Source organism: Zootoca vivipara, chromosome 8 (assembly GCF_965207765.1).
Source record: "Zootoca vivipara chromosome 8, rZooViv2.hap1.1, whole genome shotgun sequence".
NCBI lineage: Eukaryota > Metazoa > Chordata > Lepidosauria > Squamata > Lacertidae > Zootoca > Zootoca vivipara.
This window is the reverse complement of record NC_142591.1, coordinates 5,257,123-5,280,835: the sequence shown is the minus strand read 5'-3', so window position 1 is coordinate 5,280,835 and position 23,713 is coordinate 5,257,123. Positions and strand designations below refer to the sequence as shown.

General features: G+C 44.4%; 1 protein-coding gene across 1 annotated transcript in view; it reads left to right on the top strand.

The window, feature by feature from the left end:
* DIAPH1 (diaphanous related formin 1) overlaps window positions 1–23,713 on the top strand; it is a 93,542-nt gene that overhangs the window by 28,792 nt on the left and 41,037 nt on the right. Inside the window, exons 5-17 of the mRNA XM_088675044.1 lie at window positions 642–772; window positions 1,264–1,350; window positions 1,968–2,031; window positions 3,640–3,779; window positions 4,237–4,345; window positions 4,724–4,834; window positions 5,597–5,715; window positions 6,669–6,785; window positions 7,599–7,714; window positions 8,839–8,903; window positions 10,242–10,421; window positions 11,076–11,681; window positions 13,258–13,375. Of these exons, the coding sequence (XP_088531170.1) occupies window positions 642–772; window positions 1,264–1,350; window positions 1,968–2,031; window positions 3,640–3,779; window positions 4,237–4,345; window positions 4,724–4,834; window positions 5,597–5,715; window positions 6,669–6,785; window positions 7,599–7,714; window positions 8,839–8,903; window positions 10,242–10,421; window positions 11,076–11,681; window positions 13,258–13,375 (1,963 nt within the window). The remainder of the gene's footprint in view (window positions 1–641; window positions 773–1,263; window positions 1,351–1,967; window positions 2,032–3,639; window positions 3,780–4,236; window positions 4,346–4,723; window positions 4,835–5,596; window positions 5,716–6,668; window positions 6,786–7,598; window positions 7,715–8,838; window positions 8,904–10,241; window positions 10,422–11,075; window positions 11,682–13,257; window positions 13,376–23,713) is intronic.

Here is a 23,713-nt window from a genome sequence, read left to right as displayed (position 1 = left end):
TAGGATTCTGATACCCAATTGATTCTTCCTCTAGTTTATTTCTGGTTGGAAATCTGGGTTTCAGAACATAAACAGCATCTTGCGCACACACAATTTTCTTAAAAGTAGAATTTATTATTTTGAAAATATTGCACACCATTGTGCATTTGTGATACTTTGGTTGAAATCTATTGCACTATTTTACCACTTTACAGTGATATTTATATTAAAAAAATGTAGCTGTTCAATTCCGTCCCCCTGGAGAAATACTAAAAAAATACTCCTTTGTAATCTGACCACAAAGCAGAGCCAAGTTCCAATTAGGAAATCTTCCTGGAAATTTAGAATTGCAAAAATCCCCCCACCCCTACCAATGCTGCTCTGGGGGTTCTCCCTGCTGCCCCGAGCCAATTTCAGGATGGGGGGAGGAGGGGAAGGGGGGTGTTTTGCATAAGTGGAATTGCTTGCTCAGGGGTTCTGCTGATGGGGATGGTTAGCCGAATCCCACCCATTAATTCTGTGAAATGTTGCTCTGAATGAGTGATTTCTGTTCAGCTGAGAAAACCAGCAGATATTGAAGTTCTACATTTGTTTTGACCACCACCTCTGTATCCTGATAGTATAGCCAGTTGGCTTGATCACTGTCATTCTCTCTCTTGCAGGGCATGAGTCAAAAGGAGAGCTCCAAGTCTCCTATGATGTACATCCAGGAACTGAAATCTGGTCTCAGAGATGCACAGCTGCTTAATTGTTTGGAGTCTCTGCGTGTGTCACTCAACAATAATCCTGTCAGGTAAAAGTCTGCTGTTGGACCCAGCTTGGCTGCAGTGGTTGACCCAAGAAATTTTGCAATCTGAAGCACAGGACAGGGTAGTACCATTCCATCTACAGAAGCCAGCTAGACTGCCTGATGAATCTTGTTTCAATACTGGTTACAGGGCAATGTTCTCCACTGCCCCTGAGACAGCAGGCTGGTTTAGGAGGCTAGGCCAGGCCATGTAACATGTCTTCCAACATATAGCTCAAGGGCTTAGGAGGAACAGGCTACCACCAATGCCCTCCCCCAGTATCTGCTGCCTGAGGTGGTTTTCTTGCATTGCCAAATGATGGGACCAGCCCTGTTGGCTGCTCAGAAGCCACAGCTGCTCAGATGAGTATGCATGGTGCGTCTGTTTAGGGAGTGGAGTGGTGCAGTGAGAAGACAGAGGGTGGTCAAAGAGTATTATTCAGTGTCCAGCTTCTTTTCAACTCTGCTAATATGCTTTCATGATGCAATCTTTCCAGCTGGGTGCAAAATTTTGGAGCTGAGGGCCTCAACTGTCTGCTGAACATACTGAAAGGACTTCACGATGAGAAGGATGAAGCTTCTGGGTAGGAGAATGTTTAAATCGAACCCGCTTAAATTCATGTATATAATATTTCACAGCCATTTTTCCAAATATAGGAGTAGATTAAAAATGTGTTTTGCTTGTACTTCAGGAATGTACTTCATTGCTGAGTTAGCCTACATTGATTGTGCGTCAGCCACTCTGGGAGCCTAAATGGTTGAAAAGCAGAGTGCAAATGCTAGAAGTAAAATAAAGAAATAAATGAGATTATTTTGCTTTGGGGTGGAGCATTTTAAGATAAATGGGACAAGGATATCTCTATATATGCCTGCAAACAGGCTTTCATGATACATTTTGCTTTGCATGGTTGAGAGAAGAGAATATAGGAGCTGAGTTAGGCCAATGATGCAAATATGTGGATGGGGAAAGTGGAGCTCAGATTGAGGGAAACAAGTCTTTTCCAAACATCCTTCTCCCTCTCCTCTCCTCACCCAAAGTTCTATTGAAGGTTGGGGCAACTTGTTTCAACTCTTAATGCTGCCTGATATCTGGATGATTAGAAGGATCAGGAGCTTCTTTGAGTGGAGTGGTAGAATTATACATAATTGTATAGGAACCGATGGCCATAAATAATCAGATTGTTTTCTCTATCCCTGCTAGGCCATATGACATCCGGATCAAACATGAGATCATTAGATGCTTAAAAGCTTTCATGAACAATAAGGTACGTCCTTTGTTTTCAACATAAATATTTGTGAGCTGCCATTTCTTACTTTTTTAGAATCAGTAGGCAAACTTTAGAAAGTCAAGTGAAAAATGAGGGTGGTGGTTAAGAACACAGTGTACTCTCAGCTCTATATAACAATTGCTCAAGAAGCAAGACCGTTTTTCAGTTTGCAGTTGAGAACAGACACAAAAGGGAAGAAAATGGAATAGGAATGGAGGTGGCTATGGGAAGTCATGGGATAAATGTTTTAATTGAGACTTGAGCCAGCCCAACGAATATATGGTGCAAGAACAGGCATCCCCAAACTTTGGCCCTCCAGATGTTTTGGACTACAACTCACATGATCCCTGGCCACTGGTCCTGTTTGGGGGTGCCTGTGCAGGAATTTTCCAGTAGCTGGGAATAGGGGAAGGGAGATGGAAGAGAGAGAGAGTGCTCTTCAGATTAGAAACAAGTTAGTATTATTAGTATTAATAATAATATTTTTGTTACTATACCACTTTATACTTTAAAAAAAAATCAAATAAAACAATCCAAAATAGAACTTTTGCAGAAGAAAATCAAATATAAAGTGTACTTTCAAAGCAACAATGCTAGGAGGAAACTAAAATATTATCTTAAAGATTTCAAATATAGAATGCATGATTAACACAACAAAGTTAACAAACACACAAACAAAAAACTTAAAACACTACCAAAGGAGATCAAATATAAAATACACATTTAAACTGCATCATTGTCAAAGAAATAAAATATTATCATAAAGATTAAACACATCTGCTGCTGCTGCTGTTGTTGCTGCCCAAGCTGGTTCATGGCAGGCGGCTGTTGCTGTGGAAGCTCAGGCTCCAAGACCTGGGTCACCACTGAGAAATCTGGTGCTGGGCAGAGAAACAGAGAGGCTCCATGGCAACACCAAGTGCCATGCCAAGCGGCATGGCACATGGCGCATCGCCTCAGGAAGCCTTCCCCTTCTATATACCTGATGGAAAGGCAGATGATATTGCAGGGTCTCGGGCTGATGGCAGTCACCTGGATCAGAGCGCAGCCACGCCTTCCTTCCAGCCAACACACAGCAGCAGCATGGAGGTTAAGAGGGGAGAAGAAAGCAATAAGAAAGTAAGAGAAGCAAGGGAGTAGAGCTATTTGAAAATAGGAACCATATTGTATTGGAAGGAAGGTAGCAAGATGAAGCCAAGGAGGGAAGAAAGAAGGAGAAACTTGATCACAATAAAGAGGCAGTGTAAATTAAAGAAGCAACAGAATTGAAGATAAGAGGGAAATAGTGTGAGGAATCTAATCTAAAATGTATATAGGTTAAAGCCCATCAAAACTTAGAGGAGAGGAGAGATGAATTGTAAATGAACTTCTAGATTAAGAGTGAGAAACCTCCAGTGTGATTACTCTCAGTTGAGATGCTCCCCTTCTTAAATTTGCACACTTACGGGATCTTCCCCACATCACTTTTGCACATGTCAGCTTTGGGGGGCTTGCCCCCCCTGGACCTATTTCCCAAGTTAGACAGTTGCCTTGCTTTCTTCCTGTGACATTGACAACCTTTCTGTATGTGCATGCACTCAATGGGTGTCTCCCCCTCTTTTTTAGTTTGGAATTAAGACGATGCTTGAAACGGAGGAGGGGATCCTGCTTTTGGCAAGAGCAGTTGACCCCAAAGTCCCATCCATGATGATTGATGCTATCACGCTACTGTCTGCCCTCTGCATTCTGCCTCAGCCTGTGGATATGTAAGTGACTATAGGTGATTTATCTTTTGGTTTAGTTGTATTTCATTTGTGGGCAGTCTAGCACTTGGGATCCTTTTCAAAATACATTAAAAACTGGAAGGCTACTTCTAAATTGCAAGTTTTAATGTGCATGTAATCTGCACAATGGCCTGAAGCCTAAGAAGCACAAGCTGAACAAAGCTTGTGTAAGGTTTGGGGTCATCCCCGCTTTGAAGCCCCACATCTTACTCCATATTGCTTGGGAGGGTTTTTGGTCCCCTGGATCCAAGGCAATATTGGTTCTTAACAGTTTTTAGAAATTGATCAAACTCTTAAATAGTTTCCTGTTGTGAGCGTATGAAAGTCAGACTGCCATCTTGAAAGCACCTGGGAGTGCATCTCATTCAACTCATTGGCTAGCATTGCATTGCACTGTCAGATAATCTGTTCCTGATTTGTTTTCCTTACTCTTACATAGGCATGAGCAAGTTCTGGTGGCATTGACACAACGAGCAGAAATGGATGAAGTGGAACGATTCAAACCCATCTTGGATGGCCTGAAGAGTGACACCTCAGTGGCATTAAAGGTAATAAGTAGGGCCTGCAGCAAAAAAGATGTTTCTGTACTTCTGCAGACCTCAAGCTTTTGCTGATACATCTTTATTACTTCTCAGTCCTCATTTTGTCTATACTGGTACTTATGTCTTGAATTTGCTACTTATTATACCAGCATCTTGGACTTCTTTGTGCTGCTTTTGTATGAGTTAAGAGTGAGTGAGTGTGTTTGTGTGTATGTGTGTGTGTGCGCGCGCGCACACACACACACACACACACACACTGCAGACATTCTTAACTGGCACACTTCTTAAAACTTCTTTGTCAGGTTTGCTTCAAGGGCTTAGCCTGCTATTTCTGAGAATGCTTGGCTAGAGCTGACATGGAACCTCTCTTCATTCTTTTCTTAGGTTGCCTGCCTACAGTTGATCAATGCCCTAATCATTCCAGGAGATGAACTTGACTTCAGAGTTCACATCCGCAGTGAGCTCATGCGTTCTGGACTCCAGCAGATCCTCAAGGTGAGGCACACCTTTCTTTTCTGCTGCCAGGTGTTGCTGTATTTAGGGACATCTGATCTCTCAGTGCTTTATTTGAAGTGTGAAAGAAGTGAGAGCAGCTGTGGTTTGTCTTGAATATGCTGAAGATTTGCACTGGGCCAGCAGTTTCTCTAAATGGCCAGGATTTGCAATAATTTTTAACACCACCTCGTTTACAGTCCCCCAACTGAGTTTGCTTCAGCAGTTGCAAATCCTTTTATTTCTTAAGGGATAATGGATCCCTTAATGGGTATTAGACCTCTGTTAGACCTTCTGTGCATGCTAAACATGAGACAGCGGAATGGCTTTGCCCTCGACCCTGCTGCATTGCCTCTGTCACATGGTGTATGTGCATAGAGCAGTACCTGTGGAAAGGATTGTTGCATGCACTCTTGTAGACACCCCTACACAATCAGTTCCACTGTAGGCATAGAGGTATTTTTCTTCCTGTGTTCTGCTGAGCACATGGATGTTTGGGTGGGTGGGCTCAGTGAGATGTGGTCTTGCCTTTCTCTACACATTCATTGTATGTGTGGAGACAGGTGTGAAGAGGACCATTGTGGAGCATGGTACTGTATTCCTTCATTTGTGTCTGTTCTCGGATGGTTCCAGTTAATCACTGACTATGTATGTAAAAGAGAGAAAGAACCAGTAGTTGGCCAGCAATAGGATATCTTCATAGAGTACAGAACTGGAACTCCAGAAATGAGGATGGTAATGACTTTAATGTTGTATCCTCTGTAGGAGCTGCATGCTCAAGACAATGAGGAACTGCTGGTGCACCTCTTGCTATTCGAAGAATATGCTGAAGAAGATTCTGCAGAACTCAAAAACCGCTTTGAGGAGATTCGCATTGAAATGGAATATCCTTCTTCTGAGAAGCTAGAAGAGAGATGTGCTAATTTTAGATTATAAGCTTCTTGGGGCAGGGACCTATCCCCTTATACTTTGTGAAGTGCCATACATATTAAAAGCATTTAACTTGTAACACGTTGTTCTGGCCTGGTTCCGTATTTCATCAGAACAGCTAATCAATATGGCATTGTGCCCCAAACCTGCACCCACTCTCTGTTCAGTTTAAGATGAAGCCTTTGATAGTTGGGGGTAAACTTAGGAAGGAAGGGAGGCTGTTTCTCTTATGCATGAATAAATTAAAAACAACAGCAACCGCAGGCTTCCCTTACACATAGGCATTGGCACTGAGGGGCTAGTTGCCTCTGGGAAGGAGAGAGAGATGCGAAGCTGGTGGAAGGGTAGAGGAAAAGAACAAAGGACTAGTGGGAAAGGTTTGGTGCCTGGATTTGAAGAACTGCATCACAAGAAACAATGTTTTAAGAGTGATTATTTGTGCACTTGGCCACCAGAGTGCACCTGAAATATGCAAATGTATTCACGAAAACAGAGCGCCCCCAAAAGGAACCTCTGTTTTAAATGCCCACTTGTAGCCAAACCCACAATGGGAATCAATGTGTTCAGGAGTAGGGGCAGGTAAGCCATCTTGAGGAAGAATGACTGGAAATGTGTTGAATCCTAAACGGTTAGTTCCTGGGACCCAAAGTTGTGGTATCTCCCATGATCTGTCTATTTGAGCTGTTATTAGTTTTGTACAAAAGGCGTGTAGCCAGACTATGGTGGTAAAAGCAAGGTTTTACTATGGTGAATTGTGTATTGCATACAGTTTTATAGAAGTCATTTATGATTGGTGTGTAAGTTGAGAGGGTGGTGGATAAGTCTAAGGGGATAGACTAGCTCTCCCAAGGGAGTTCATGTGTGTGTCTTCAAAGTAGCTTTTGCATCCTTAACCATTGATTTCCACTGATTTCAATGAAGTTTTCCAGATTCTGCACAATACAGTAAAGGACTCTAAGGCAGAGCAGCATCTCCTTTCTATTCTGCAGCATCTCCTGCTAGTCCGCAATGACTATGAGGCCAGGTAAAGAGGGGAAACTGCTCTTGATTCACAAAAGGTGGTGCTGGCAGTATGTGGACGACAGTGATCAGGGATGTACCTAGGGGTTTGATTCGCCTCTGCCAAGAGAGCAGACCCAGGTGGGCACAAAAACTGTGCCTCTCCACTCGGACTCAGAGTGGCCAGGAGGTAAAGCAATGAGCAGAGGCAGACAGACAGACAGACAGACAGACAGACAGACCAGTGGTGGTGGAGGAGCAGCAGCAGCAGAGCAGAGCAGAGCAAACTCCGATGGCTGCAAAAGAAGTCACTGACAGAGCACCAAAGGTATTGAAAAGCAAACTTTTTGAGATTCTGCTCCATGGTTTCCCTGGCTTTGGAGGCACCAATACAGCTCCTTGCCAAGGGCACAAGGGAGCCTAGGTACGCCTTTGACAGGGATGCTCATTAGGGTTTATTTGTTGGGGTGGGGATGGGGAATTCAGGCTACTACAAAATTCATGGAAGAAGTTGATCATCAAATGCCTCTGCTCAGAAAATGACATTTTCCTGAAATTAGAACATTTTACCCCCACAGCATGAGAAAGGGTGATTGGACAGTAAATACGGAATTAGAAGGAAGGAAGGAAGAGGAAGAGGTGGGAGTTGGGAGGTAAATGAGCAGGCGTGTCTTCAGCAATGTGTCACTATGAAGAGGACAGGGGAGCGTTTCTCATGTAGGTAGGCCATTTTGTGTAGTTGAGAAATAAAGGCATTATTGCCTTGGCTGGGTCTTGGGGTGCAAGCCTGCACTCTTGCACATTGGCACTAACACTCTTTTCCTTTCTCCTACCCTAGGCCTCAGTATTTTAAGCTGATTGATGAATGTATTTCTCAGATAGTCCTGCACAAGAATGGTGCTGATCCAGATTTCAAGTGCAAACACCTTGACCTTAATATTGAAGGTCTGATAGGTAGGTCTGGACACATTATGCTTTGAAAATTGCACACACACAAATGTCTTTTTCCTCAAGATTCCATGATATGAGATACTAATGCAGCAGTATAGTAAAATAAATTATGGAGAATGGGTAAAAGGTAAAGATAAAGGGACCCCGACCATTTGGTCCAGTCACGGATGACTCTGGGGTTGTGGCGCTCATCTCGCTTTACTGGCCGTAGGAGCTGGCATACAGCTTCCAGGTCATGTGGCCAGCATGACAAAGCCGCTTCTGGTGAACCAGAGCAGCGCACGGAAACGCCGTTTACCTTCCCGCCGGAGCTGTACGTATTTATCTACTTGCACTTAGAGCTTTTGAACTGTTAGGTTGGCAGGAGCAGGGACCGAGCAATGGGAGCTCACCCCGTTGTGGGGATTCGAACTGCTGACCTTCTGATTTAGCTGTGCTTAGGGACCCAGGTGGCGCTGTGGTTAAACCACTGAGCCTAGGGCTTGCTGATCAGAAGGTCGGCGGTTCGAATCCCTGTGATGGGGTGAGCTCCCGTTGCTTGGTCCCAGCTCCTGCCAACCTAGCAGTTCGAAAGCACGTCAAAATGTATGTAGATAAACAGGAACCGCTACAGTGGGCAGGTAAACAGCGTTTCCATGTGCTGCTCTGGTTTGCCAGAAGCGGCTTTGTCATGCTGGCCACATGACCTGGAAGCTATACGCCAGCTCTCTCGGCCAATAATGCGAGATGAGCGTGCAACCCCAGAATCGGTCACGACTGGACCTAATGGTCAGGGGTCCCTTTACCTTAGTGTAGATTTTAGGCGACTTTGGTGTAGAATTCTTACTTACCCCCCCAAAAAAATCAGTACCAAGTGCCTAAATACCCTAGTCCCAATGAAATATCCTTGTTCCTAAGTGGCCTGATAAAGCAGGATGAAATAGGTGTCTCCAGCAGCTGTGCTAAGTTGTGCCACACACACTGAATTGACCCAGCTTGATTTTAAAATTGAAGAGGTTCAAGGAGACAAGGCAGGGCTTTCCCCAGAAGATAAACTGTAATGCACTGCAGATGCAATTGTGATATAAAATGGAGTGCCCCCCCCATTGTAATGATCTTAACTGGTTCGTCCTTTTCTCTCTCTGCAGATAACTTGATTGATCAAAACAAGGTGGCAAAAAGTCAAGCCAAAGCCATTGAACTGGAGAAGAAGGTTAATATTCTACTTACTTATTTACTTAAAGTGTATTTGGACTGCCTTACAGGACTGTCCTTTTAAAGCGGTTTACAAACATATAACAAATAAAAGTAGAGTTCCCGTAATGCAAAAAATGTAAATGCCAAATTGCAACCAACAAAATGTCAAACAGTCAGTGAGCAGTAACTACTGATTAACTAACCCTTTAAAACAGAGTACGGTGCAGCATAAAAAATAGCTGCAAGATCCAATAACCAGCAGTCTAAATCAGATACTCAAAGATCAGCAGCAGCCTTAATAAACTCCTCTTAATTTAAAGCGGGTAGAAACAGAAGGGTTTCTAAAGCCTTTTTCAAAGCTGGCCCTAGCAAGGCCAATTGCCCATCTCTTGGGTGGGTGTTGCATAAGCTGGGGCCCACCACTGAAAACTCTGTCTCTAATGCCTGCCACTCTAACTGCCCAAGGCCTCTGAAGCCAGTCACAAGGCATAGGCCTGAGGTGGTTGCCTCGTGTGCCTTCCTACCATCCCTGGGACCGTAGTTTAGACTATAAGGCCACTGAGCAGTGTCCATGTTGCTTCTGTGTGCAGGCAATTTAGCAGAGATGGGGCACTCGGCAAAGGATTTGGAAAGATAGGGGAATTGCTCACGGGTCAATTATTGTGATCATGGTCACTGATGAAGGGATTCATAATAGCTCAGGAAGATACCTTAATTTATGAAAAGGATGTAGGCAACCCAGAGACCCAAGTCCACAAGCTCAGTCTCCAGCACCTCCAGCAAAAGGATCTTGGGTAAACAGGCTGGGAAGGATCTCAGCCTGGGACTCTGGATTGCTGTTGCCAGTACCAAGAGAGCCTATGGATGTTGGTGATCTGACACTAAGTAAAAGCGAAACTAAAGAAGTGCCATGGTCAGATCACATCCTGGTGCAACTGGACTTCTCCGTGACCCTTTCCCCCTCTGCAGGGAGGTGGGACCGATTCGGATGGTCCGCCCCTGCCACTTAATGGATCCAAATGGTTTCCAGAGAGTGGTAGGGGATGCTTTATCCCATGTTGATGGCCTTTCAGCTGATTCCCTGGTGACCCGCTGGAATGTGGAGTTAGCCAGGGCCATTGACTGTTTGGCTCTGAAGTGCCCTCTCCGATTGCATGGAGCCCGGACAACCCCATGGTTTTCTGCTTATAGAAGCCATTTTCAACGGTATTAGCCTTTGTCTCCTGGTCCTTTTAATCTGGATTATTTTGTAATTATGCAGTCCCCCAAAAAGGGACACAGGATTTCGGCTTGAGGTCCAACCAACATGGAGTACATTGGAATGATTTTTTGCATTTAATATTCTTCCCCTCAGCTGGATTCCGAGTTGACTGCACGCCATGAACTACAAGTTGAAATCAAGAAGAAGGAAAGTGATTTTGAGCAAAAAATTCAAGATTTTCTCCAAGAGAAAGAAAAACTAGTAGCTGAGAAAGAGCAAGTTATTTCAGAGAAGCAGAGCCTGGAAAAGGATAAGACCCTGCTAAATGACAAGGTAATGTTTAGGATGGAATATTGCCTGAATTTATTTTGGCCATAGGGGATCAGTGTGGTGTATTCTGAGTGTTCAGATCCTAAGGGGCCAGACCTTCTTGTGCCATGTTGATAAGGAAGCCCCAGCTATCTCCCCACCCCTGAAATCACCAGCCTTGCTGATACCATTAAATGACCAGTCAAGGGCTTTGAATGAACCCCCATATTTCTCCCCTGAAATATATCTAATAAAGCTAAATCCAGAGATTTGATTAAACATTGTCGAGTTGCATTACCAACCTCTGAGAAGACATTAGCCCAAAATTGGGTCACTCTCACAAAACCGTTACAAATGTTTAAATAAACATTTTACCTCCCTTTACTAGCCAGCTGAGGAAACATGAGCTGGTTGGAGTGGTATGAGTTGCCATTTTTGGATTATTTTTAGAGCCAATTCCCGACTAGAAGTAGAAAGACGTTTGCATCATTTTGCACCCATTTACAATTTCGATACCAATTTGCCAGATCTCAGCTGTGATGTGAAGAACCAAGGAAGTAGCACCAGCTCAGAGATCAAAGTGCAGTATCAAATAAACGGCAGTTTGTTTTGCTGGCATGAAAATCGGATGCTCTGCTAAGCTTACTTGTTCCATTTCATTTTTTTAAAAAAATGTAGGTGGCTGTGCTTGCAAACGAACTTGAAGAGACCAAGAAGAAGATGGAGCAGGTCTCCTCTTTATCTGCCGAACTCCCACAACAACTAGTTTCTTTACCTGGTGAGGCAGGAACACCTCCACCTCCACCTCCACCACCCCTTCCTGGCATGACTGCAGTGCCTCTACCGCCTCCACCACCTCCGCCACTTCCTGGCACAGCTCCACCTCCACCTCCACCACCGCCACCTCTTCCTGGGATGCCAGGGATGCCCCCACCACCACCACCTCTACCAGGGATGCCAGGGATGCCGCCACCACCACCACCGCTGCCAGGAATGCCTCCACCACCACCACCTCTTCCTGGGATGCCAGGAATGCCACCACCACCGCCACCTCTGCCAGGGATGCCACCGCCGCCGCCACCTCTGCCAGGGATGCCTCCACCGCCACCACCTCTTCCTGGGATGCCAGGGATGCCTCCACCGCCACCGCCACCTCTTGGGGTGCCACCTCCTCCCATGCCACCTGGGTTTGGGGCCTATCCAGCTCCAGTTCTCCCATTTGGATTGACTCCAAAGAAGCAATACAAGCCGGAAGTTAAGATGCGAAGAACGAACTGGTCCAAGGTGACGTTCAGCTAGTGGATTTATAAATATGCTTGCTCCGTCTTCTTTGTCCACCAGCCCTCTTAGCTCCTGTCTGCCAGTAACAATTGAAGTTTGAGTGAAGAGAAAAATTAGCCTTTCAGCAATGAATGAAAGGCTTCTTTTTCTGTGATACCAATTTAGCTTCTTGTGATTTCATGAAGTTAAGGTTGGGGGATATTCTCTCTCCTCCTATCGCCAGTGGCCATAGCTGTTTGTGTGTGGAATAGCAAAAATGTTTGTTATGGAATCCATCGTTTTCACAGCATTGGTTGCGGAAGGGATTGTCTTGACAGGGGTCAGCAAACTTTTTCAGGAGGGGGCCGGTCCACTGTCCCTCAGACCTTGTGGGGGGCCAGACTATATTTTTTTGGGGGAAATGAACGAATTCCTATGCCCCACAAATAACCCAGAGATGCATTTTAAATAAAAGCACACATTCTACTCATGTAAAAACACCAGGCAAGACCCACAAATAACCCAGAGATGCATTTGAAATAAAAGGATGCATTCTACTCGTGTAAAAACACGCTGATTCCCGGACCATCCGCGGGCCGATTGGGCGATTGGGCTGGATCTGGCCCCCAGGCCTTAGTTTGCCGGATTTATGTAAAATAAGGAAGATACATCTTTGATGTATAGATGTAATTATGGATAATAAATCATGAAATTTTAAAAAAAGTCCCCAGATTCATGTGGGGAAAATCTGGTAACCATAAACTAGCCCCTCAGTGCCAATGCCTATGTGTAAGGGAAGCCTACAGTTGCTGTTGTTTTTAATTTATTCATGCATAAGAGAAACAGCCTCCCTTCCTTCCTAAGTTTACCCCCAGCTATCAAAGGCTTCATCTTAAACTAAACAGAGAGTGGATGCAGGTTGTGGACACAATGCCATATTGATTAGCTGTTCTAACGAAATATGGAACCAGGCCAGAATATAGTAACAATGTAATTGTTATTCCAGTTACTGGAGGTGATACACACCGTTCCTAATTCAACAGTTAGGCTGTGAAAGAAGCAGAATACAGTGGTGCCTCGCTTAACAAACGCCCCGTAAGACAAAATTTTCGCTTAAAGAAAGGATTTTTCTAGCGGAGGTTGCCTCGCAAGACAAATTCGTTTTACGAAAAATTCGTCTAGCGAATCGCGGTTTCCCATAGGAATGCATTTAAATTCAATTAATGCGTTCCTATGGGCAAATTTTTTTAAAAAAAAAAATTCAATGCATTCCTATGGGATTCGCTAGACAAATTTTTCGTTATAAGAATAGACCCGTGAAATGAATTAAATTCGTCTAGTGAGGCACCACTGTACCAGCTAAGCCCAAACTGAATAGAATAGTATTGGCTGCTAAATTCTAGTTCAGCAGTAAATATACACATGCATCTGATGAAGTGGGCTCTATTCCACAAAAGCTTATGTCATAATAAACTTACTAGCTTTACGGTGTTTCAACATTATATATATTAAAAGATGTCTGAGTTTGCTAATCTCCTGTAGAAACATTAAGTAGAGTTCATTTGTGCCATAATTTCTGCCTGTCTTACTTCCCCTATAGATTTCAGCTTACCAGCTCTCTGAAGGCTGTTTCTGGGTCAAAGCTAAGGAGGATCGTTTTGAGGATGATGAACTCTTTGCCAAACTGACTCTTTCCTTCGCGACTGCACAGGCCAAATGTAAGTGGTGTATTTGGGAGCAGCATTAGCTGAAGTGGAAGGTGGGGAGATGCCTTCAGGAATTCTCCATGGGAAGCAGATGGCGACAATGGCCACATTGGCACACCATGCTAAGCCAGAAGCACTCGCTCCTGAGGAGGAGATCTCAGCCACTTTGCTTCTCCATGGGCATTTCAAGGTTAGCAAGGCATGGCAGCTAAGCAAGGTTCGGGAATCGGAAGACAAGGCTTGTCCCAACAACTCCAATTTTGCTTTGGGGAAATAATCTTCTGTGGACCTTTCGTGATCAATGGAATTTGAGGCAGGGTGTGGGTTGGAGCTTGTTTACGTTTTGTCTCATGTGGTATTAACACATATTGATATGTACTTTTCTCTCTCCTCTCTTCACTGGTGATTCTTGAATTGGATTCATTTTGTCATGGATGGCTGCAGCCAAGGGTGAGTACCTTAAACATCCGCAACAACTTCAATTTAGATATTATTCCTATTTGTAATTTTGGCAGGTTGGGAAACCCCTAATCATTAAAACATCATCGTACGAGAAGAATAGGAAACCAAAATTATAATTCATCATATTAATTAATACCCCTATTATTAATTGTCACCTTTATTTCTCTCATTTTTTATTATTCCAGACCGATTCCAGAATTCTCAGTTGTGGAATTGGAATCAGACAGTTGGAGTGCCAAGTGCCATTTAATAGAGGGATGCAGAGGGTTTGAAACATGGGGTGGAAAACAGGAAAGGGTCAGTGCAGACCAGAAAAGACCTTGTAGCAGTTGCCTGGCAGTTCTGCCCATGCCCAACCATGCATTGCTTCGGGCTGATGATATCTTACCATTCCTTAATATGTTTGACAGCCACAAGAGCGATAAAGTTGCTGATTATGAAACCTCATAGTCTCTGGGAGTCCTTGACTTGCTGCCTAGTCCCATGCTATTCAGTGCTTTCATTCGTTTGACCTCGGTTCCTACGGAGGTGGTCAATTAGTTCATTCTTCTTTATTCCGTTAGCAGGACAGGGAGAAGAGGTCCGGCCTAAGCATCTCCCTGACATGCTATTGCCCAGTGTGGAGGGCAATTTTCTAAGCTTTTTGTTATGTCAGCTTCCTTTCTCTTGAGGGAACCAAGAATGCAAGTGGGGAGGCAGTTTGAAGAACTTGTCACTTGACAGACTGAAGCTATTCTCTTGTTGATCAGTTGGGTTTTTTGCTGTCTCTCTGGCTGGATAGGGTTCTCTCTCTTTTATTTTGAATGTTCCTCTCAGGTCCTGATGACCAAAGCTAATAAGCACACCATCAGGCCTGTTGTCCTTCCTCAGCAGAATTAGCCTAGTTATAAATAAGTATTCCACACACACCCTTACAGTTAACCTGATGCTGCTAGCCCGCACATTAGTTAGGTTCTAATTTTATCAACTCTGGGGTTCCTGTGGTAATTGTCAGAAGGCAGCTTCCAGTCTTGCATGAAGGAAATGTCACTTGCAGAGTGGAGAGCTCTTTCTCCACCTTCCTCTGGCTTCTCTCCCCAGCCCACGGCAAGCGGTTTGTGCTGAGTGCACACAATTCTCAGTTGCTGTAGTCAGGACAGAATATCTTGGTGAGAAAGGTGATGTGGGCTGTGCTGTCTTTAATTTGCTGTACCTGCCTGTGGGAACAATAGCTCTCTTCTTCCCCATTTTTTTTCTTTTTGTGTATGTGTGTGTGTGTGATTGACATAGATATCCAACTAGTTGTTCATATCTTCTTTGATGTTCTTATAACATTAAAACTTTAAAATACATAACCATTATCTGCTTAATATTTAAGTGGTCAACTGACCAAATATCTTTTTTGTCTGGTGAGATACCTGATCTTACCTGGATCACCTGTGGAAATGAATATGGGAGTGGAAAAGATAACTGTCTGAGTTGGCTTCTATCTGACAAAAGGAGATAGTAGCCACTGGTTAACTTCACTTGAAGGATTAATATTTCACCCTTGATCAAAGTTGTGGTAGATAAATGTTGTTGAAGCCACAAATAGCACCTCTGCATTTTTCAAAAAGGTATTTTTTTATTTATGAGAATGAATATAAAAGGGCATTAAAGCTATCGACCCAGATGTCTTGTGGGATCTTGTCCTCATGAGAGCTCCATTTCCCCCCTGAGCCTTCGATTTTTCATTGAGATTGCATCTGCACTTAGTCCTCTTCAGTGGAGTTGGTTGTCTGCAAGCAGAGCAGTGGTGTCTGAAAGGCACAGACTGCACTTGGGCCCCAGACTAGCCCATTAAGTCATACATTCTCCAGGAGCAATAGGTTCATTTCAACATTTTAAGGAGGGCCATGGGGCTGTGGTTTTAGAGTTAGGTAAGTGACTCTTCTTCAATTTTCTTTTCTCTCACTCTCACTTTTTTGTAACTTGGCCTTTGTCATATATTAGGTCAGTCTGATGTCTTATGACAACTGAGTGCATTGGAGTCATACTTTAAATGAATCCTTCCAGGATTTTCAAAGAGTGCTAACAGATGACTTGTGCTTAGTGAGACTTGTGCTGTATTTCCAAATCATCAACGTAATTTGTAACCAAGGAGACAGCAGGATGTGTGCAGACCCTAATTTTGGCAGATTGCAAGCCTTGACACTGCTTTTGGACAATATCTGGACTGCCATCTTTGCCAGTTCCTGTTGATCATCATATTCGCTTCACAGCTCCAGTAAGCAAGTGTACGTTAACAGGCTTATTTTCTTCAAGCACTGTTTAATTGTCCCTGAGCAAAGCATGCTTTCAAAGCAAGGTCAGTTGCTGCCTGTCTCTTCTTTTTTCAGCTCTGCTTTTCTCTGTTTCAGGGTTCTGTCAAAGGAAGTCTTGGGCAATCTGTGTAGTTGTCCAAGGACTCTGTGTTGGATGCCCTTGGGATGATTGCTCCAGTGTTTGGGGAGGAAAAAGCAAACAGGTGGACTCCTACTGGTTTCTTCCTGGGTTTTTTTTTGCATGTTTGGCTCCTTTTACCATGGTGGCATTATCTTCTGTAGGTCAGCTAGTTATGCTGGAAGCCGGAAATGCATGTTGAGCAAACATTTTGGTTTGAAATGTAATTCTTTGGTATAGATTAAGATTCATGCAACCATCTGACACACACATAAGAATGATCACCTCAGTCTCTTCCTGTGTCTCTAGGTACAGACTAGTCATAAAGGTAAAGGACCCCTGACCATTAGGTCCAGTCGTGACCGACTCTGGGGTTGCGCGCTCATCTCGCATTATTGGCCGAGGGAGCCGGCGTATAGCTTCCAGGTCATGTGGCCAGCATGACAAAGCCGCTTCTGGCAAACCAGAGCAGCACATGGAAACGCCGTTTACCTTCCCGCTGTAGCGGTTCCTATTTATCTACTTGCATTTTCGACGTGCTTTCGAACTGCTAGGTTGGCAGGAGCTGGGACCAAGCAACGGGAGCTCACCACGTCACAGGGATTCGAACTGCCGACCTTCTGATCAGCAAGCCCTAGGCTCAGTGGTTTAACCACAGCACCACCTGGGTCCCACAGACTAGTCATAGGAACCAATAAACATTTTCTCCAGAGAAGATAGGTGTGACTTCTGCCCAACCAAAGTTCCGGGCATGTTTCTTGGTTTAAAAAGAAGCACATAAACATGAAGTACAACATACGATGCTGTACCTATTCAGCTTAGCTTGCCAGATTTTCACTGTCCTTCTAAAGATGGTGTGTTTTGCTGTTTATCTCTAAAAGAGTCTCACTTGAAGCATTGCCTGCCCGGTAAGGTCCATCCCTTTGAGCTGTTTCTCTCTTGCTCTGCGTTCCAGCCCTCTGGGTCTTCAGTGAATATAACCCATGATCAGGAAATGAAATCCTTTCTGGCTAGAATATATTTGTGAATCTGTTAAAGAGGCAATGAATTGATCAGAAGGGTTTCACTTGTGGTTCTTTAACAGTCTCATTGTGGAGTTTTTTTCAATTGTATTTTGTCTCCAAGGAGTGTACAGACATATTGTTCGTCCCTTCCACACCTTGATGTAAAACTGACACCAGAGGCAGGTTCTTGAGGCAGGAGGGTGTTACCAGGTGTACCACTTTCTTTCCCAAAATGATACCTTTATCTAGGAAAAATTATTATAGCAGAAGAGTGCATGTGCCCTCTAGTGGACAAGATGAAACATTACACTGGAAGTAATGTGAGACTAAACTACAGAAGCCAGGAATCTGGTTTTGGGATCCTTAATATAATCTGCAAAGTTTGTTATGGTTATCACCATATTTGTGAGGTAGAGTCTCATTTTACAAAGAGCTCCTGTGATTCAGTAATTAGCCCAAGGCAAAGCTTGAATTCAGTTGTTGCAAGCCCCAATCTGCTTCTCCCTGTTCTACCTGTTTTTCTGGATCTCTCCTATCTTTCATGGTGCTGCACTCGAAGGTCCATGCCTTGCTCTTTCATAGCTTCTTCATCATCTGAAGCAGATTGGTTGTCTTCCCTCTCTTTGCCCCTTGTTTCTAGTCTGACTTTCCCTCCTATCCCATGCCTAGTTTTACAATTTGTGGTGGACCCCTTTAACATGAGCTGAAGCTTCAAAAGGCATGCGTTCCTCTCTTTTCCCACTTCCCCATTCGTCTCTCCACAGTTAAACTCTTACTGAAACAAATCCAAGCTTCACTGAATTGCAAATGTCCAAATTTCCTAAAGATAGTTATTGAATAGTGTGTTAGATCACACCACAGTAGCAGAGGAAAGCTGAGCCAGGGTTGAAGGAATCATGAACCGACTTAAACAGAACGAATAGAGTAAAATGTTCATTCCTAGTCACATTATAATTAAACAGTTGGGAGTGACCTCAAAGGTCACCTGCATTCGGAATTGGCTGAAATGGTTTCTTAGATCTATATTGCAAGCTCCCTGCTCAAGGGAGTTGTGTCCCAAAGGCCCAGATCTTCCCATTCTTACATAGCCCTCAAGAGTCTGTCCTCTTGGTGGCTGATCCTGGAGTTCATGCTTTGCTTAGAACTCAGCCAGGTTCACTGTTGCCCTAAGCCTTGCATTAGCTCCCATTCTAGGTCTGGCAGGGGGCTTAAGACTCCAGCAGGTGTCTTGCTTCAGGAAGGATATCTCTGTGGTGCTAGAGCTTCCTGAAGACTTCGTTTCAGGGGAGGATATAATTACACAGAGCAGGACACACGACTAGCTCATTGTTCTCAACAGTTTTGAACTTTCAAGTCTTGCCCCTTTTATGCTGACCAGCCATCTTTCCTGTAGGTGAGCATGCTGAGATCTGTTAATGAAGCCTGCTGCAGCACAGGAGGATCTATAGATTACGGTGTTCATTCAAGTGCTAGCATTAGAAGGATTGGCTCAAAATTGCACCCTTACTAAAAACTTACTAAGCAAGTTTCTATGATGAGTAAGAATCTCTCAACTGTGTGCTTTGATTGCCACCTAGTGGAAGTAGGGAGAAGGACATGAATGAGCTCAAAACTTGGTAATACCTGTGCTTCATACAGAGGATAAAGCAAAAGAAAAGACTGTTTTGAAAATTAATTTTACCTGAATCGTCATGTATTCAGCACCAAATGTTAATGAGCAAAAACAGATGGAGTAGCTAGCATAAAGCACCCATTTCCAAATACATTCCTTATTGGTGTCTATGCATATTGCAATCTTATGATCACCAGGAAAGAATTTTATTGGTGAGGCTTGTATGATCAGCCTTTTCGTGCATGTTTTGGTTTTAGCTTGCACGTTGCCCGCCTTACTTTTTGTGCATCATACAGAGGATAGGCAATAATGGTGCAACGTCCTTCGCATCTCTGTTAGTGTACCAGGTCAAGTTGTCTCACATAGCTAAACAGCTTAACAGGCCTTTAGCTAATCCAAAGTTTCATTGTCTAGGTCTACATTTTTAAGTAGCAAGATTGCGCACACTCCATTTGCGGGGACGACCAGAATAGTAATGCTCCAGGCCAGATACTTCGCAGTATCTGCATAGTGTTGGGAGCTTTTGCAATAAAACATGTGACAGGTACAAGTACACAGTAAGAAATATTTTATGTGAGCCATTCACACATTGCTTCTTTCTTCTTTAGTTTCAGATTAGGGTGTTTCAAGTGCACCTAAAAAAATCCAACTATGAATGGGGCAGGCATGTACATGTGAATTATACAGGCCCACTTGGCCCCATGATTGGCTGTGATTTCTTGTTGAGCATATAGATAGGCAGTGGAACATCCCTCAGGTGCAGCTAGAGGCAGGACTCCGCTGTGACATTTCCCTGGGGTGATAAATGTGTTCAGGACCTAGTGTCAGCATGGCAGAACAGAATGGGAACCAGCCTGTTTGGACCCCTAAAATAGTGAAATTACCAGTGGGAATGGCCACATGACCCCTCAGTCTGCCACATCCCCTTCAAAATTCCCACAGGCTGAGATTCTGGTGAAGTACGCTTTCCTTCATGGCGGGGGGGGGGGGAACATTGCTGTGTTTCAAAACTTCAATAAATGCATGACTATCCCAATAAGTGTGTTGCAGGGGCAGGGTGGGGGTGGGGGGCAGAGATTTTCTATTTGGTACATTTCACGTGTGAGGATAGGCCAGTATCCACAAGATGCCTCTTGGAGTGTCAGAAGAGAAGAGAGGGTCCGTTTTCTTCCAGGCCCGGTTTACGTCCCCTGGATGGCACGGCTGTTCCTGCGACGTCATAAGGGAAGCAGCATCCCCTTGCTTTGAGCACTGCTTTCCCGTGGCTTCGTCCCATTCCAGTCATTTGTGCGGGAACGACTGTGAATAGTTTGGTGTCACTTGCAGCCTCACAGCACACGCATGTTGTCAAAGTGGGATGGGAGGAAGCCACAGGGGAAGTGTTCCCACTGTAAATAAATGTGAATTAGTTGCAAGAGAATGAAAACTGCAGTTTTAGAGAGATGAAATTTCCGCAGAGGGGCACGTATGTACTTGAATAGATGTGCAGTCATAGGGGTAGAAGCCGCTAGCTCAACTGACATGACTTTCTGCATTCATTCTTGCACAGAAACATGCCAGCAGCAATATTTGAAGATAACACGAAACCCTAATTATACTAGTAATCTGAGAGTGTTACAGATGTACGACTTTGTCCTGGAAACAAATGGTCATCCACAGGGCTTTTCTCAGCTGGAAGTTGCTGGAACTTAGTTCTGACACCTCTCGGGTGGGTGCCATTGCCGTCGCAGTGGTACCTCGGGTTAAAAACACTTTGGGTTACAAACTCCGCTAACCTGGAGGTAGTACTTTGCCCCAGGATGAGAACAGAAATCGCATGGTGGCGGCAGCAGGAGGCCCCGTTAGCGAAAGTGCACCTCAGGTTAAGAATGGTTTCAGGTTAAGAAAGGGCCTCTGGAACGAATCAAGTTCATAACCCGAGGTACCACTGTTCATGGTGAGTTCTGGCACCTCTTATTATTATTATTATTAAAATAGCACTGGACATCAGTCTGGGATAAGTGGCTTGTCCTCCGGGTTTATATGTGTATTTTATTCTATTTTTAAAGAAACCTTGGGGAATCATAGGTGACTATAGCAAACCCTCGCTGTGGGTTGTTTATTTGCGTCAAATTTCTTATGCTCCCACCATATTGTTGGGGTATTTCTTAAGTGAGGAATCTTTATACATTCCTTTTTCTAGTGGAGGAAACACTTGCTTGCAGTGCCTCTTCCATCCACCAGATGTGCGCAGTTGAGCCACTTTGGCTCCGTTTCCTGGCAGTGATGTCAGAGCCATTGGATTGGAGGATGCTGTCGGCTGACATTGTGTCACCAGGGCGGTGGCTCTCCTCCCCCTCCCTCTTCCCCCTCCCCTCTCCCCCCTCCCCTCCAGCTGGCCTCGTTTCTCAGAAACAAAGGAAGGAAAGGCCTGGGTGTTTCTTTCCCACAGACAAAGGCTTTTCTCTTGCTGCCGGAGCCTATGGCCCCCTCCATCTGCTGCTTTCCTTTCATGCCACCTATTCCCCAGTGGGGAAACTTTAGCAGCAGCTCAGATCACATTTTAGGGGTTCTTTTGTTTTTTGTTTTTAATGTGGCAGAGGAATTTGCCAGTCCCTTCTGGGCGGGAGGCTAGAGAGAACCTGAGATGGTGATTATTATAATCTGGGGAAAGCCTTCCATCTGCTTCTGATCTACCACATCCTGCTTTAACCCTTCCCTGCCCCCTTTGTTTTATGCTGTGGAGATGCTGTAGATCAATATTCTGGATTTCTCTTTGGGAAGGGAGGGCGGCCTCAGCTGTTTCCCTTTTTAAGTACCTCTGTGGCCATTTGCCTTATTCTGCCTTGGGTGCTGCCCTTACCTGCCCTTGAAATTAATTCTTTGTGCATTTTTGTGAAATGAACGCCCCTTATTTTGCAGCACTGCTGGGTCACTCCGATTCCCTTCACTCTGCTGCCCTTCCTGATGTTGCCATAGCCCTGAACTCCCACAAGGGTGCGCCTCTGTGCCTCACCCATGCCCTACACTACAGCCTTGGCAACTGCTCTAGGCTTAGGGACCCACCCGAATGTGTAAAATGTACTTTCCCAGCACTCCTCTGCTGAGTCACCCAGGTTGAGCTTGGGAAAAGATTGCCTTAAGCTGTTCTTGCAAGTCAGGGCACTCACCCACAGTCATCTGAAGTCATCTTACATTGCTAAAGTTATGAAGTTGACCATTGTTCTGATTTCTTAACCTCAGGACAAAGTGTGGGCCTGTTTTCCAGATCTTCCTCTGAGTCATCACACACACACCCCTACTTTGCAGATTGCCAGCTCATTTATGTTCCATACTGAGCAGCTCAGGAGGAGACACTGGCATTGTTTATCATTTTGTGATCTGCCATGTGTGTTAAATCCATAAGACTTCTTAACAACTCAATGTATGCACTGTTGCTTACGCATATACCTTGCTAGATGAGAGCCACTCTAGTCCAACTTTCTTTGGTAAAATCCCAGCAGGCAGTAGAAGACGGTCTGCCAAAAACTGCTCAGTGGTTCACTGGTGGATTGTGGTCTACCTTCTGTGTACTCTTGTTTTTTCCATAAGCCGCACAACATGCATGTCTGAATCTCCTGAAAGGATTGCCGGAGAATCACATGCATGTCACCTTGGGTTCTCAGGGGCTGCTTCCATCCTACACACTTTTCAACCATCTCAAGGGAGTGAAAGCAGTTGCTAAGGGTCATGTAAACCTCCTTAGCCAGGTGTCCTGATCTGGACAAAAGTCGCATTACTATGCCTCTGAGTCTGTAAACAGAGGTGGCTTTCCAGCTGCAAATTAATGGAATTGTGAGGAAAGTGAATATTTCCACACAAAGCTTGACCTCCCCCTTTTCTACGTTTTTGTGGCTTCAAATCACTTTGCTTAACTGGAGGTTCTCTTCAAGAGTTTGGGTGAGTTTGTGAAAAGCAAGTTGGTGTTGGCATAATTTTCCAAATATTGGCATGCAGCATGAAGATACCCAGGGAGCCCACTTTTGAGAGTAAATTCATCACCATCATTTATTTTTTTGTAAGCTCTCTATCAGAATGTACGGCTTCTAAATTTGGTGGCCATTCCCATTTGTGGTCAGTAATTAGGACGTGCCATAGCGGCTCCAGGGTGAAGTGCATGTCTTGCACGCAGGAAGACCCAGGTGCAGAAAGCATTGCAAAGCTGGAGAGGGAATGCAAAGGCTGTACTGCTAACTTAGCCCATTTTGCAGCTGTAGAATCACGTCTCCCCCCCCTCCTTGCCAATTCTTTGTTGTTGTGAGCAAGAAAGTAAAAAAGTTTGGCTGTGAACATTTTAAAAGAGAGAGAAGGTACAAGATGGATGTGGGTCTGTTGCTGTGTGTGTGGTTTCCTAGCCATGCAAGTGTCAAATTCCTGTTTACATGCAATTGCAAAAAGAGATTTCTGATTACTTTAGAATCTCTTTATAAGGAAGAGATTATTTCACTTTTTTTTAAGTATTATAATTTGTTATACCATAGCTTTCTCTGTTTTCTAACAGATCTGTCCTAAACTCCCTTTGAAGTGCAGTCTAATCCCACTGCTTCTTAACTAACAGGAATTTTCTAGGGATCAGGTGCTGGACTCTTCAAGCACCAGATGGTGCTGTTGCCCTATTTTACTATTCCCTGTCTTCCTTTGCCGCATTCAGCCATTTTAGAGAGGATGTTTGCCTTCCCTCTAGACTCCATTTTGTGTTTATGGCGCAGAGAAATAAGACTCAGGAAGGGAGGAGTCTGCAGGGAGGAGGGTGAGGCAGGCTGAGTCAAAGGCTGCGACTTTTTGATGTGTCTGCTTTCTATCCCCTCTGCCCCTCGCAGGCATGCGCAGACGCAGGCCAGCCCCAAGAAAACA